General features: G+C 42.0%; 2 protein-coding genes and 1 pseudogene across 5 annotated transcripts in view; all 3 read left to right on the top strand.

The window, feature by feature from the left end:
- The window catches only part of FGD6 (FYVE, RhoGEF and PH domain containing 6), a 117,225-nt gene extending 105,816 nt beyond the window's left edge, over positions 1-11,409 (top strand). For all 3 annotated transcript variants that reach the window (XM_040980715.1, XM_040980695.1, XM_040980704.1), the window contains 3 exons: positions 4,291-4,419; positions 6,147-6,295; positions 8,074-11,409. In XM_040980715.1, the coding sequence (XP_040836649.1) occupies positions 4,291-4,419; positions 6,147-6,295; positions 8,074-8,110 (315 nt within the window). In that variant the 3' untranslated portion in view covers positions 8,111-11,409. The remainder of the gene's footprint in view (positions 1-4,290; positions 4,420-6,146; positions 6,296-8,073) is intronic.
- Positions 3,131-3,231, top strand: LOC121164270 (annotated as a pseudogene).
- Positions 11,410-14,201: 2,792 nt separating the features above from the next.
- The window catches only part of NR2C1 (nuclear receptor subfamily 2 group C member 1), a 44,538-nt gene continuing 42,817 nt past the window's right edge, over positions 14,202-15,922 (top strand). The window contains exon 1 of one of the 2 annotated variants that reach the window (XM_040980738.1): positions 14,202-14,404. The gene's annotated coding sequence lies outside the window, so the exon portion shown is untranslated. The remainder of the gene's footprint in view (positions 14,405-15,922) is intronic. The other variant, XM_040980728.1, reaches the window with a different exon arrangement.

A 15,922-nucleotide genomic window follows, 5' to 3' on the forward strand; every position in this document is an offset into this window, starting at 1 on the left:
CAGGAGCCAGGAATTTCTTCCAGGTTTCCCACACAGGTGCAGGGTCCTAAGGCCTTGGGCCACCTTCAGCTGCTTTCCCAGGTCACAAGAGGGAGCTGGATGGGAAGTGGAGCTGCTGGGATTAGAAACAGCACCCATATGGGATCCTGGCACATTCAAGGCAAGGACTTTAGCCTCCAGGCCTGAGACCATGTTTCTTATGTGAAGTTGAGTTTATTCCTACTTGGAATAGTATGAATTTATTTAAAAGGCAGAGCAACACAGAGACAGGGAGAGACAGATCTTATATCTGCTGGTCACTTTAAATGGCTGCAACAGTCAAATCTGGTCCTAACACAGCAACAGGAAAGTCTATCCTGCTCTCCCATAAGGGTTGCAGCGGCACAAGTATTGGATCATTTTCTATGTGCTTCCCTGGCCTGTTAGCTGGAAGCAGGACTCCAGCAGATTAGTCAGGACTTGAACCAGCCACCGTGCCACAATGCTGACTGAGTTTTAATTGACACATTTTATATAAAACTGGTTAAACCAATTGAGTAGGCTCCTTTGAACTTTTCTCTTCCGTCCCTCAATTCCTGTATCTAAATCTAAATTCAGAATTTTGAGGTTGTTAATAAACTGAAATGGTTCTCAACAAACTATAGTTTCGCACCCCTCATAGTGATGTCACAATTTCTTGATGTAATTCTTCCTACTTGCTCCCCTCATTAGTTGAAACTCCATGGCATTTGTTTAAAAACTCTTCAGTTTAAACTAACCTCAGTGTAACTTATCCCATTTTCTGCATCCTTCTGCCCAGCCACACAGCCTGGCCTTCTTCTGCTTCTCCTGTTTTTACAGCCACTGTGACTGGGTAGAAGGACGTATAAAACACCAACGTCTACTTCCTGGTTACGGCCATTGCTTCCTTTATTCCACTGGTTCTCAAGGTGTTCTGCAGACCAGTAGCTTCGGCTGTCTGGAAGCTTAGTCTTATTAGAAACTCCCTATCCAGTCTGCAGAATCAAACACTACCAAGCATTCCTAGTGATTCACATCTATGCTGAAGTTTGAGAACTACTTATTTGCTCCTCTGCAGTCAGACTGTAGAAATTAATATATCTAAGTAAGTGCTGTAGAAGTCAAATTACAGTATTCTTGGGAACCTGACATTTTTTAGTTGTGATATTCACACAACATACAATTAGCATTTTTAAAGCATACAATTCAATGATATAGAAAGTGTTCAGAATGTTATACAACAAGACTCCCTGTAGTTTCAGAACTCTTTGTCCATAAAATGTCTGTATGTACCCATTATATAGTCAGTCACCATTCTGCCCACTCCCTTCTCTCCACTCCTTGATAAGCTCTAACCTGCTTTCTGTCTCTCTGGCATTGGTTATTCTAGGTATACCATACAGCTTGTCATCTTTTGTCTGGCTTCCTTCACTTAGCACAATGCTATATATCTGTGTGCTTCAGATTTTAATCTATTTGAAAGATAAAGCAACAGAGAGAGAGAGCTCTTCCATTGCTGGTTGACTCCCTAATAGCTGCAATGGCCAAGATTGGGCAAGGCTGAAGCCAGGACCCTGGAACTCCACCTGGGTCTCAGACCTGTGTGGGTGACACAGGTCCACGCCTGGGTCCATCCTCTGCTCCTTTCCCAGGTACATCAGTTGGGAAATGAACTGGAAATGAAGCATCCAGGACTGGAATGGTATTTCCATATGGGATGCTTGCACTGCAGGCAGCAGCTTAAGCCACTGTACCACAGCACTGTCCCTAGCACAGTGTTTTTGAAGGTCACTGAAAATATAACGTGTCTGTCTTGTAGCACATATCAGTACTTTGTTTCTATGTCTGAATAGTATGTATGTATGCACAAGTTCAGTGATTTATCCACTCATCCTTGATGAACATTTCGGTTGTTTCTCTTTTGGCTATTTTAAATAATGTTGCCATAAACATTCATGTACAGATTTCTTTGTGGATGTATGTTCACAAATTCCTGGAAGTGGAATTACTTCGTCATATGTAATTCTAAGTTTAACTTTTTGAGGATGTAGAAGGTTGTGTTTGTATTCCAGTTATTTGAAACATTTTTAGAAATTCTTATATTTTAAAATTATGATCTACAATAATTAGAATTTTCCTTGAGTTGGATTTATTATTATTATTATCATTAGTAGTGGTATAGTAGTGTTTATCCAGTCATTGTCAGTTTGGCAATTACGTTGATCAATATCAATTTTAGTTGTAAACAATTATACAAAACTACTTTTGGCTATTCAGTGTAATGGCTATTTTTTATGGCTAATAAACCAGTTGTAAAATATTCTAATAGAAAAATGTCATACACATGAATAACACTGGTAGCACTTATATAAATATATAACAGTATCCCAATATATTTACCTTTTAATTAAAGTATTATTTGAATGCCAGATGCTCTAATTCATTTTTATTTACTTTGTAGTCTTTTATGTTTTCCTTTATATAAATTTACTTTCACTTAACAAAAATTTCTAATTTAATGCTAGGTCTTTAATTTTCTACCAAGTGCTATCATCCACTTAAACTATACTTTAGTGTATTTTTAATATGCACAAGTCATAGAGCCCACCTATATCGGTTTTCTGTTTCTACACAGAAATCACTACCACCAGACTAGCTGTTTAGGTACCGCTTAGTTGGGACCTCTATGTGGGGTATAATGAAGGTTCTGGACATTACTGAACTTTCATCTGGAGGCTAGGGAAGGGAAGGGTCTCATTCAGTTGGTTGACAGGATTCATTTCCTTGCAGTTCAAGGGCCTTGGCTTCTTACTGGTATTTGACTGGAGGGATCCTTCGGCTTTTTGCCATATGAGCTTCCAAGCCTGGCCATGTACTTCAATGCTCACAAGAGAGAAAGAATTTAAAGCCTGTCTTCCGGTGGAAGGGGTCTTTCTTACTGTCCCATAAGCATGTGGGCCACACCCTAGCATCATCACCAACGTTGTCCTGGTTATGCTGTCTGCATTCAGTGAGAGGCGTACTTACCTGGCAGGGGAGACACCATGACCACGCATTCAGCAGGGGGAGATTGTATAGCAGTGTGGCCAGCAGAGGCAAGGACGGAAAGCCACTTCTAAACTATGCCTTTGTGCTCTTGGGAGCACATATACTAAAGTTAGAACGATACAGAGGATAGCATGGCCCCTGTGCGAGGATGAAACACAAATTCATGAAGTGTTCCATATTCAAAAACAAAGAGAAGTATGCTTGTCTGTCACCCCATTAAAGAGGACTGAAATCCTAATCTTGCATTTTTTTCCTATCTCTGCTATTTCTACAAAATGTCTTTATTGATACATTAAATAATTAATGATTAATTTCTTAATTTTTTTTAATACTCCAGAATGAGAAAAGCAATAGACAGCTCCAAAAATGCAGCATTAGAAAAGCATTTTAGGTTTTAGAAATATTTTTTCTCTCTTGCTAATGCAGAAAACACAGATGAACCCACAAAAAAGCATATGCACAGACATGCAAGCAGTTAAACTAGGTAAAATTGTAGGAATACTTCTGAAAGGAAGGTTTTATATTTCCATTTTCAATATAGATTTCAGTCAGAACAGTATCAGACTGAAAATACATTATTTAGGGCTTGGCCTGGTAGCTCAACTGGCTTATCCTCCACCTTGCAGTGCCAGTATCCCATCTGGGCACTGGTTCTTGTCCCACTGCTCGACTTCCAACCCAGCTTGCTGCTTAAGGACTGGACAAGCAGTGAAAAATGATTCTTTTTTCTTTTTCTAAGATTTATTTATTTTTATTGTGAAGTCAAGATTTACAGAGAGAAGGAGACACAGAGAGAAAGCTCTCGTGTCTGCTAGTTCACACTCGAAGTGATTGCAAAGGCTGGAGCTGAGCTGATGCAAAGCTAGGAGCCCAAAACTTCTTCCTGGTCTCCCACACGGGTGCAGGATCCCAAGGCTTTGGGACATCCTCTATTGCTTTCCCAGCCCACAAGCAGGGAGCTGGATGGGAAGTGGAACAGCCAGGATACAAACTGGCACCCCATGGGATCCGGCACTTGCAAGACAAGGATATAGACACTAGGATTTTACGCTGGGTCCTTTCCTTCTTTCTACAAATCTACCTTTCCAATAAAAATAAATAAGAAAAAAAATACACTGTCTCATCCAAAACATTGCTTTATTGTTATATGTATTGCTTCCAGCATGTAATGATCACAAGCAATTTTGCTGTGTAAAATATGTCTCAAAACCATTTAACTATTTATGGGGCTTGTTTCTCCAGGTATCAGCAAACACAGAAGATTCTTCTATGAGTGGCTACCTGTACAGATCAAAGGGCAATAAGAAAAATTGGAAACACTTGTGGTTTGTCATAAAAAATAAAGTTTTATATACGTATGCTGCAAGTGAGGTAAGATATATAATCTACTGACAAGTATTTTTGGGATTTTTTTCTCCCAAAAAACTGAGTTATTTTAAAGGTAAAATTTGGCAAGAATCTTCTATCTCCTGGCTTGTTCCCCAGATGGCTACAACATCCAGACCAGGAACCAAGAGCTTTTTCTCAGTCTCCCATGTTGGTAACAAGGCCCCAAGAATTTGGGCCATCTTCCACTGCTTTCCCATGCATATCAGCAGGGAGTTGGATTAGAAGTGGAGCAACTGATGCCCAATGCAGTAGCCTAATGGCTAGAGTCCTTGCCTTGCACACACTGGGATCCCATGTGTGTGCCAGTTCAGGTCCCGGCTAATCCACTTACCATCCAGCTCCTTGCTTGTACCCTGGTAAAGCAGTCAAGGATGGCCTGAGGCCTTAGGAGCCTGTACCCATGTGGGAGACCCAGAAGAAGCTCCTTGGCTGCTAGGTTCAGATTGACTCAGTGCCACTGGGGAGTGAACTGGCAGATGGAACATCTTCTCTATCTCGCCTCTTTCTATATGTCTGCCTTTCCAATAAAAATAAATCTTTAAAAAAACAAAAAGTGGAGCAGCTGGGACTTCAACCAGCATCTATATGAGATGCTGGCATCATAGGCAGTGGCTTTACTTGCTACACTACAGTGCTGGCTCCAGTTTTGGGATTTAGTAATGCAGCTGGAAATAATCTGTTTTGCGTGCATTATTTTTGCTTGACTAATAGGGAGCAGAGATGCTGTTGTGTTCTTGCTTTGTATCTGGGAAGCACTTACCCAGGTGTGTTAGGAATTTTCCTAGCATAAAACACAAGTGTTTTGGTATCACATGACTGCTAACTACTTCATGAAAGGGGAAACCACTGCTTCTTTCAGCCAGGCTGTATTTGTGGAGCTCCCTCGATCACAACCCACTTGTGTTGATCAAACCAGTATTGATAAGAGAGTGCGTTTGTTAACAGTTTTTAGTATTTGCTCTGATTCTGTCCTTTTCTCTGTCTGGTCATCCTGGGTTCCAACATCCTGTGACAACCATTGCTATAGGAGGATCCAAGCTTAAAGATCGTTAATGCTAAGATCTGGGAAAGTCCATTGGCTCTCTTGGCTTTATTTTGGCATCCATATATCAAAAGCAGTGTATTAAACATTACTGTGAATATAATGTGAAAAGTATATAGTGAATATTATGTGAAATTCAACAGATGTGAACATAGTAAAAATTATCTAATGCAGTGTCTAGCACACTTGGATGTGGGGACGACACAGAGAAATGAATAAGCTGTTAGAATTATTGTTTGAAATGTGTGTATATGAAATAGAGATATAGAAATCAAGAATGTTGGGCCCGGTGCAATGGCGCAGTGGTTAAGGTCCTCGCCTTGCACGCCTGGGATCCCATATGGGCGCCGGTTCTAATCCCGGCAGCCCCACTTCCCATCCCGGGCCTGTGGCCCGGGAAAGCAGTTGAGGACGGCCCAAAGCTTTGGGACCCTGCATCTGCGTGGGAGGCCTGGAAGAGGCTCCTGGCTTTGGATTGGCTCAGCTCCAGCCATTGCGGCAGCCTGGGGAGTGAGTCATCAGATGGAAGATCTTCCTCTCTGTCTCTCCTCTCTGTATACCCACCTTTCCAATAAAAATAAAATTAAAAAAAAAAAAGAAATCAAGAATTTTAAAATCTGAATTTTATCTCAAACTAAAATCTTGTCTTTTTGTATTTTTAAATTAGGATGTGGCAGCTTTGGAAAGTCAACCTTTATTAGGATTCACTGTTATGCAAGTGAAAGATGAGAATTCAGAATCCAAAGTATTTCAATTACTACACAAAAACATGCTATTTTATGTGTTCAAAGCAGACGATGCACAATCAGCTCAGAAGTAAGTAACTGAAATATATATATTTTTTAGAGACAGTATTCCAATTTGTTAGTTTGATTTTTAAATTAGCTACTTTAAGGCACAGGGACAACTCAGAATCTAAACCAGAGATCCAAATGAAGATTAAACTGTGCAGCATTGCAAAGAAATAAGGCAGGGGTTTCTGGAACATTTTTTAGAAGGCAGAGGAGAAAGGAAAATAGTCCTGTCCAAGAATTTTATCTCCACACGGGAAGCAGCATGCCGCTGCTCTGCTGCAAGGAAGGGAAGCAGAGGCATTTGACCTCCTGCAAGGAGGGGAAGAATCTTCCCTTGAAACATTCCAGGGCTTTTGGCAGTCTGGTGATTCAGTTATGCCCGGGAACAGCGTGAGTTTAATCAGCTGCTTGCAAGCATGCTTCTTTGGGGAAAAAAGGTCAAACATATTAGGAGGCTCCATGCTGTTCCCTGCGACTGAGGAGGTGGAAATGGATATCATTTTAGATGAAAGGCTGAAACAGTCTCTTCAGAATTCAAATAAGAAAGTTTTGAAGTTACCAGTTTGCTTAACATGGAGCTGCATATCCTCATGAAATCAAAGTCTCCTCTGAACTAAACATTGGTTTGTCCCTTCCATTTGCATTGTACTTTGGCAACTTTGGCATCACGGAATACACATTTGTGTTTTGAGTAAGAGGTATTCATGTCATCTCAGCTTAATGTTTCTAAAATGGCTTGAGTAAGCAGGGCATCAGCTTCTCAAGACAGTTAAAAATAATGTACCATAATTGAAAATGGGGGTATTTGCAAAGTTCAATCAAAGTCTGTATCATTTTTAAAAAAAATTGTGCATGGATTTTAGATTTTTTTTGTATCCATTTTTCCACAGTTTTGTGGTGGTGGTTTGACTTTTTGAGAGACAAAATTTAGAATGGGTTTACGCTAAATTGTAAGTTATTAATATTGGGGCAAGTGTTAGGATACCAGATGTGATGCCCATGTCTGCACATTGGAGTGTCTGTGTTCAATACTTGTTCTGGACACCGACTCCACTTCCCTCCCAGTGCAGACCCTTTGAGACAACAATGATGGCTCAATCACTGCACTCCTGCCAGTCATACTGGGAGACCAGAATTGAGTATAACTTACATGTATTTATTTTCAAAAGTTTAAATTTCAAAATTTAAATGTTATAAATTATAAGCTGCTCTTAAAAGCTTATGCTTCCCTGGAATGATTTCTGTACCTGAAATACTACTGTAAAAATCGTGCTCCAATAAGAAGGTAAAAAATAATTAGGTTCAGAAACAGTTCCTCTAGTGGGAGGAGCGGAGAGTATCCCCAAGTGTTTTCTGAGTACTTGCAGCTGTGCACAAGGTCGGCTAACATTCAGAGACTAAAGACTTTTGGAAAGACTTCTAAAAACTTGAGAAGCTATTATATTGCATGCATATTTTTTTTTTTATCACTTGAGAGTAGAATAAATGCCAGATTTCTCTTTCATTGGGAACTAAGGGATATATAAGCAAACTCTGGTTGGTGGAGTTAAGAGATGTGGTGACACTGAAGTTCTCACAGAACCCAAGTAACGCAGACAGAGTGTTGTTAATAAAGTCCTTTGCATGCCAGCTTTTGGACAAGAGTACCCAATAAAGACACAAAATTCCACTTTGCTTTAAGAAAGATCTTAATTGTGTTGTTCGGGCAATCAGCTGCAGGGCCAGCTACTATTTATGTTCTGTTTGCATATAGCAGATGATTGGATCTTATAATTCTAATGGATTTCTTTTTATCAACAGGTGGATAGAAGCATTTCAGGAAGGCACAGTATTGTAGCAGTGTTGGTTTCATCTCTTCTTTGTTTCCAGAAAGGCAGAATTTATCAGACTGAAATAAATATGATTCAGAAATTATGTAGAAATGAACACTGCCAAGACATATCCAACCAAACTTTTCTTTGGATATCAGAAAATAGTGGGTTTTGTCTTAATGTTTGTTTTTCCATGTATGTTATTTATTAAACTGTTGATGTTTACCTGGTGGTCAGAATTATTTCTGAGATTCACACTGAATTCTTAAGTATCAATTCTTTAGAGACTAGAAATGTTAATGCTATACAGTATTAACTATTTGTGATTCAGTCTACACTGTTTTGCCTTACATTTTAATATTTTCATTAGCAGTATATCTTGGTAAATAAAATTTATATCATAAGGAACAAATTTCCCTGCAGTGCCTGGTTTTAGTCATTGTGATTGTATTCAGACTGCTGATGAAAAAATTGCATGTCTCTGAATCAGTCAACTTAGAAATCTGTTGCATCTTTTAATGGGAACATGCATGGCCAGTCTCTACCTCAGTAAATGTGAAATGAAATTCCAGTGAAATAACAAAGTATTTCTACTGTTATGTACCTCTTTTGGCATGAGCACTATGCCATGAAATAATTCTAGTAAGGGGGTAGAATCTGAATTTTTTCAAAGCTACCAGTTCAACACACATAAGTGTATATATTTTTTAAATAGCAAAAATGTGGAAAGCATTATAGTAGTGCATTAAATCCCCTGCTTTTAAGAGTTCTCGGTGATCATGTTTGTATCCGGGGTGTTGCATTTCCTTTAATATTGTGCTTGGAATTGGAAAAACTGGAATTGCCATATCAGAAAAGCACAACTTCTAAGCCAGTATTAACTGCAGTTCTCTAGTATTCATTTTTGAATGATCTTTTTATACCACTTTGTGAAATGTCCTCCTTGGCAATTAAGAAAAAGTCCTTTCTTTATCCATCAGTGCACCTCATTATTACTCATTAATGATTCTGGCACACTTACTGTTTAACATTTGAACACTTTGCACAAAAAAACTGTTGATTAGCAGAAGGAAAATTGATTAACTGTATGATTGAAGACATTCCTGATATGTTTGTAATATATTGTATCAATGGAGTTTAAGATCTGCCTTATAAGAAAGATTTATAAAATATTTCTTAAAGGGTACCAGAATTTTCCTACCTGCTTGCTTATAAAGGATTTCCCAATTCAGTGTGGTGACTCTTGAGGGTAACCAAGAGAATAAGCAAGTGCCTTCTAGAAGCCTTTTGAATGCTGTTTGCTGCAGCACCAGAGTCCCTGCTAGTGGCTGCTGTAGGTTTTTCTGGCTATTTCCTGTTAGGGAGTCATTTTAACCCCCTGTTTTGGCCTTACAGATCATCTTAACATACAGTCTCCCCAAGTCTTTCTGTCATACCAGATAAACTAGTTTTTGTTTTACTTTACTTTTGGGGGCCTACTTATTTTCATCGAAATCAGTAAATAAGGCTTTGACCTGCCAGTGTCTGGTTTCCAGGGTCCAAATGTTTCCTTAGGTATCTTCTATTTGTAATGAGCATGGAGAAGGGCAGTCACAAAACTAAGCTGAGAAGGAAGCTGAGAATAACCCAAGAAGCCAGGCTGAAGTGGGAAGAGGCTAGGTCTGCTTCTGAGTAACCCCAGCCAGCATACCTCCCTTCTCTGCCAGTGTCCTTCCTTGGGACTAATGTCCTAAAAAATCAATCCCTTTGCCATCATTACACATGTTGAACAGTTTTCCAACCTCTTTTCCCCTGCTCCCCAGTGTGCCCAGCTATCCTCTTGTTATCCTTTGGCTGCCCAAAATACTTTTCTTCATCCAAAAGCTTGATTCATCTGGTAGGGTTTCTTAAAATGAGATCATCAGACCAATTCTTTCAGGTACAATTTTGTTTACCAAATGTACATTTCGTATCTGATGAATAGAAAGTTCCTAGCAATGTGGTAAGCCTCCTTTCATAATTTAAATTGATGTTATAGCATATGCTTGAGATCCTCTGCAGTCAAAGGTGGTCACCTGGATTTCCAGAGAGGCAAATCCTGTTTCTTCATATGGTGCAGTATGTGCTTCCTGAAGGCAGATACTGTAATATACCACGTTCTCCCATGATAGCACCCTGTGCCTTTTAAGAGAAAGTACTTCTTCAGTTGGATAGAATAAAGTGAGGATGGGGTCCTTATCTGTAGCTCAAATGCAGCCCTCAAATACCTTCATTCACCCTCCTGCAAAGCAACATTTACAACTACCCATTGGAGACCTACACCATCTTAAAATTCACATGGCAAAAACAAACAAACAAAAAAAAACCAAAAAACTTTCTTCCTGTTCAGATCTGCAAATATTCTTTTGTGATAAAGACATCATCTGTGGCTACAGAATCTGACTTCAAGTCTGAACAAGACTTTTTTGCCATTGCTCTTTTATGTTCCCATCGTCACTGCCACGGCTGGAGTTCTCATTAACCTCTGCAAAGACTGTAGGTAACTTTGTTAATCTGTGTGGTCCCATTTTAAACACTACTAGAATGCTCTTCCCAAAGCATACTTAGTCAAGGTTCATCCTTGTTTCCCATCAGTGGTTTAGGCATGGGACACTTCAAGCTAGTCTACGCTCCAGATAATCCCAACCTCACCTTTCTCCTATGTCTGCCCCACTCCTAACTTTTCCTGTTTATCCAAGACTTCTCTGTGACATCTGGTCTAATCCTCACCCCTTTGCTCTCTCCTTCCCCTGGGCCCGTGTGGTCTTTACTTCATAAACTTGAATATGATGTCAATAGCAACTTAGCTTGTTCATCTAAGATTCCCTTACAGCAGCTAGTGGAGTGCCTTGGCTGCAATGGCTCCCCTGGTATTTGCAGAATCAAATTCCCTACCATGGATCCTGTCTTGTCTTTTAAAGAGCCCCCAATACATGTATGATTCTGAAACCTGTGGCATTTTGGGGAAAAAAAAGGCTTAGGACTGTTTCCCCATGAGAAAAGCATTTCCAGTGGGATTAAAATAAAGGTAGTAGGAGAAACTGCAAAAGCCTAAATATCAAACTCCTTTTCTTTTGGAATAGGAGAAGGATGGAAAGGGCTAACTTTCTCCTTTATAGGACTTCACAGAATGTAAGATCCAATCTTGGAACTATTTTTAAATGACTGATAATGTATTTCTAGATAAACTTTATGTAAAGGGATAATTGTTTATATTTTATTGTCCATATATTCTTTATAAAGAAAAACTAGCATTGTAAATAATGTTAATATGTGTTATATTTATGCCAAATAAATGTACTATACTACCTAATGCTGGTGTGTTATTGTAACTTTTTAAAAAGTCACACTTTTTTTATTGTTATTTTATTTTATGACACAGTTCCATAGACTCTGGGATTTCCCTTAACCCTTTGCCAAGCCCTGCCCCCATATTTATTTCCTCTATGTTATTACAGTAGTATAGGTCATAAACAGTCATAATTCCATCATTGCAGGCATGGACCATGCAGAGTCCAGCATCTTATTGTCAAGATAAATTTAATAGTTTCATTGGGAGTCCATCTTTGATCTGAAAGTAGAGATGGCAGCATATCCTCACATATAGATATGATAGTCTCCAATAAACAGTTATTATAATCCCCTTAAATGAACAGCGACAATGCAAAATCAACACCAGGAAGAAAAATGGATATTTACAAATAACATGCTACTGAATGACCAATGTGTTAGAAAGTGCAAGTTCTTAACCAAGTCCTATAACTACTTCATTGACATCTCAATTTTAGTTTATACATAACCAACTGCTGCAAACCTTAAAATGGTTGTAGGGTACCATATATATATATACACACACACACATACATACATACACTTAGCAATTTATAGTATTCAAGTGAGATTTTATTGAACTTCATGAATGTTAGGATACTCCAAGCAGGCTTATAACTCTTAACAAGCCATATATTACCAATTGAAGAGTAGAATAGTTTTAGGAGGGGTGCACAGAGAAATCTCCAATAACCTAGTTAGTGAGGAATAACTGATCTTTGTGTTCTACCTAGTGAGGTATACGAGAATCCAAGCTGACTTTTCTTGTCTGTTCTAAGCTTTCCATTTTAGTCTCTGTCTATCTGATCTAATTGTGGGGACTCTGGAGCGATGCTGATGGTCATTGGAGGAAAGAATGCGGAGCCAAAGTTGGGTCTAAGTAAGGACCAGAGAAAGCTCCTTTCCTGAATCCAAAAGGAAGTTTACTATTCTGTCTCTGAGGATCACCTGGAGCTTCTGGCTGTTCATTAGACCCTGTGAGGCTGGTTCTGGGCTGCTTGCATGCCATGTGGGCGATCCCGTAGGGAATGGTTGACCTCGGAGTTCTCAAGCTATGAAGGCACTCCAATTCCCTGTGATCTCCTTGGCAGTTGGAATATGGTCCTTGGTGCCTATACTGTCAACAGTCACACATTTAAAGAGCTACTTTACTTTTTCCTGAAGCACAATCACAAGAAATTCTTACCTGCAAATGGTACTTCCAAAGTAATTTCTACTTCTGAGCCTTACACATCAGCTTATTGTGACTTGAGTGAACTAAACACACCACATGGGGGCCCAGCGGTGTGGCCTAGTGGCTAAAGTCCTAGCCTTGAATGTGCCGGGATCCCATATAGGCACCAGTTCTAATCCCGTAGCTCCACTTCCCATCCAGCTCCCTGCTTGTGGCCTGGGAAGGCATTCGAAGACAGCCCAAAGCTTTGGGACCCTGCACCCGTGTGGGGGACCCGGAAGAAGTTCCTGGCTCCTGGCTTCGGATCGGCATAGGATCGGTCATTGCACTCACTTGGGGAGTGAATCATTGGACAAAAGATCTTCCTGTCTCCTCCTCTCTGTATATCTGACTTTCCAATAAATAAAAAAAAAAAATAAAAAAAAAAACCACCACATGTTGCTGAAGAGCATAGCTCAGCTTTCAAAGAATGAGGCCTGAAGAAACTTGACTTGTTAGGAAGTATTGTAGGCTATGTTCCCCTGCCCCCTCGTGTAGATGTGGGGGATCGGCGGGTTTGGGGGAATGACAAGTTCTTCGCAGTCCCAGCACGCAGTGGATTTTCCTAACTTGGGTTTTGCCCAAGTTGAGCTACAGCTGCTTTTCTGCAGTGCTCACAAATGAGCGCTTTGAAGACATCTGTCCAAGTCGGAGTCTTCTGCACACAGCTCGCTGCCTTTCCGTGTCATAAACCTTTATTGTTCAGCAAGCACTGACCTGTGGATTCTACAATACACAGCTCAACAAAACCGACAATTCTTGGGAACTGGCATTCCAGTGAGGATATTCTTGCCCCACTTAGCTGTTGTATCGCTTGGCTCAGAATAGGTAAAACTCCACCATCCTGTATCAGCTTGTTATATGAAGGGAAGTTTAAGCACATGCTTGGAGTGTAACTGCACTTGGCAGTTCTCTAGTAATATTTAGAGTCTAAATAAGAGAGAGCCTTTAGCTCTCTCAGTTTTCTACAGATCAGAAACAATCGTCTAAAAACCCATTAGGTTATCACTGCTTCAGACTGAAACACCGACTCAAAACTTCCTTCCACGGGGCTGTTGACAGCGTTGTAGCAAGCTAATTCACCACCTGCAAGCCCTGGCATCCTATGTGGGAGCTGGTTTGCGTTTCTGCTGCTCCACTTCCCATTCTGCTCCCTGCTGATGACCTGGGAAAGCAGCGGAGGATGGCCCAAAGTCTTGAGTACCTGCACCCACACAGAATACTTCAGGATCCTGGCTTCCAATCAGCTCCACTCAGGACATCATGGCCAGTTAGGGAGTGCACCAGCACATCAAAGACCCCTCTCTCTGAAAAAAAATTTGCCTTTCAAATTAAAACACTAAATCTTAAAAAAAATAATAATAAAGACCACGTTTAGCTGACAAGAGGCTATCAGGCCTGGTGAGCTTGCGTGGCTCTGCCAGGGCAGCCTCCCTCCAAGCCGGCAGGGGGCGATCAAGTTTCAGAGCCGCGACTCGCTTCTCTCGGGCCCCTCCACCCTACTCGGGGAACGTCACGACCCCGTCTCGCCGCCAATGCGCAAGCGCGCAGGGGCGAGAGCGGCTCCGAGCCGAGGGAAGGGTCACGAACTCTGACCCCCCTCCCCAAATACACAAACTCAGAAACCTTCCTGCCCTTACTCGATCCCCTTCTTTTCAGCCTTCCGTGACTTCCGCTCCCCTAGCGCACCGCCCGCTCCCCGGGAGACGCCGCCGTCGGGTCCGTGCCCGAGGCGGGACAGCGCGGCGGAGGAGCCCCGGTAAGGAGTGCCGGGCGCGGAGCCCAACGGCCAACGGCCGCGGCCCAGATCCGCCCGGCTGGCGTGTGCGGCGGCCGGCGGAGCCAGCGGCGTCGGCGGATCCCTCGGCTGGGCTGGCAGCGCGGGGCGAGCGGCCGGCGCCCCGGGAGGGCGGAGTGCGGGGCGCGGCGGGCTGGGGGCCGCGGGCGGGCGGCGCGTGCAGCCCGGCCTCCTCTGCAGCCTCTCGCGACGCCTCTGACCTTTCACCTGCAGGAAAAGCTTCCGTCTCGGCGCCACCTTCCCTTCCCGCCCCGCCCGGGGGCGGCCAGGGCCTGGGGAGGGGAGGCTGAGGGAGGGAGGCTGGGAGGGGGAGGCTGAGGGAGGGGAGGGGAGGCTGAGGGAGGGAGGCTGGGAAGGGGAGCCTGGGGAGGGTGCGCCCTGAGAGTCAGGCGGTTGGAGCATGAGGGAGGGGAGTCTGGGGAGGGGAGGGGAGGTTGATGGAGGGGAGCCTGGGGAGGGTGCGCCCTCAGAGAGGGGAGGCTGCGGCGGGACCCTGGGAAGGGGGCACCCTGCTCCCCACCGTTGAGGCCTCCTCCCGCCTGGCAGGGTACTGATCCCAGAGCTGAAACAGGAAGAACAGGGTGATGCCCCTCCTAGCTGCTGTCTTTGGATTTAAAAAAAAAAAGAAAAAAAAACTTAGATTGGCCAGGTCCGAGCTTCCAAGAGTTCTTTTGTTAGGAACCGGCCTCCAGCTCGTGCAGATAGCATATTATGAACTCCAGGCGTCACTTTGTTGCTCCGTAGGTAGGATCAGTCTGGGAAAAAGTGACTGGAAAGTTAACGCAAAGAGATTGAAGGCCTTTAGAGTTTTTCGTGCTTCTGGAACTTGTACAATAGGCCTTCCACCGTCAAATTTTTGAATGGTGCATGCTGGGTGGATCAGTTGATACGTGGAGATGGCTTTTAACCTTTGGTTTATACATCGTCTTGCTGGATCTGAAAGACACATGTTTATGGTTACTAAAAAAGGATTGTGTTGAAGGCTGCTGATTTCATCAGCCTTTGTAGGAACATTTCAGTCTCGATTTAGGAAGGATTTTGAGGGAAACAAGACAATGGAAGAAAGCATAAGCAAAATGGGTTGTCACAGGACATGTGATTCCTACTCTTGAGGAAGGAAAGCAAGAGGACACGGTGAATAGCAGGTAGTTTGACTAGAATTTTTTTTATTAAAAAAAAAAGCACCGGGCCTTTGACAACCTTTTAAAATCTCATGAATTGCCATCACAAAAATGCAGTTATGTATAATTTTGCATCCATTGCTAGCAGCTAACACAGATCTGTTCCTTACTTTTAGAAGTTTAATGTGGTAATGTATTGGCGGTGTTTGGGTTGGTCAGGGACATAGCCGCCTACTTTAGGGGCGAGTTTTCTGGTATCTGCAATGATTATGTTAGTATGAGAACAAGTTGTTATAAAACAAAATTTTCGCTCATATTTTTATGTCTTGTGCATAGTTTACCCCTGGATTGACATGAG

The sequence above is a fragment of the Ochotona curzoniae genome, unplaced genomic scaffold (genome assembly GCF_017591425.1).
Source record: "Ochotona curzoniae isolate NIBS_2020 unplaced genomic scaffold, NIBS_Ocur_1.0 contig_1014, whole genome shotgun sequence".
Classification (NCBI taxonomy): domain Eukaryota; kingdom Metazoa; phylum Chordata; class Mammalia; order Lagomorpha; family Ochotonidae; genus Ochotona; species Ochotona curzoniae.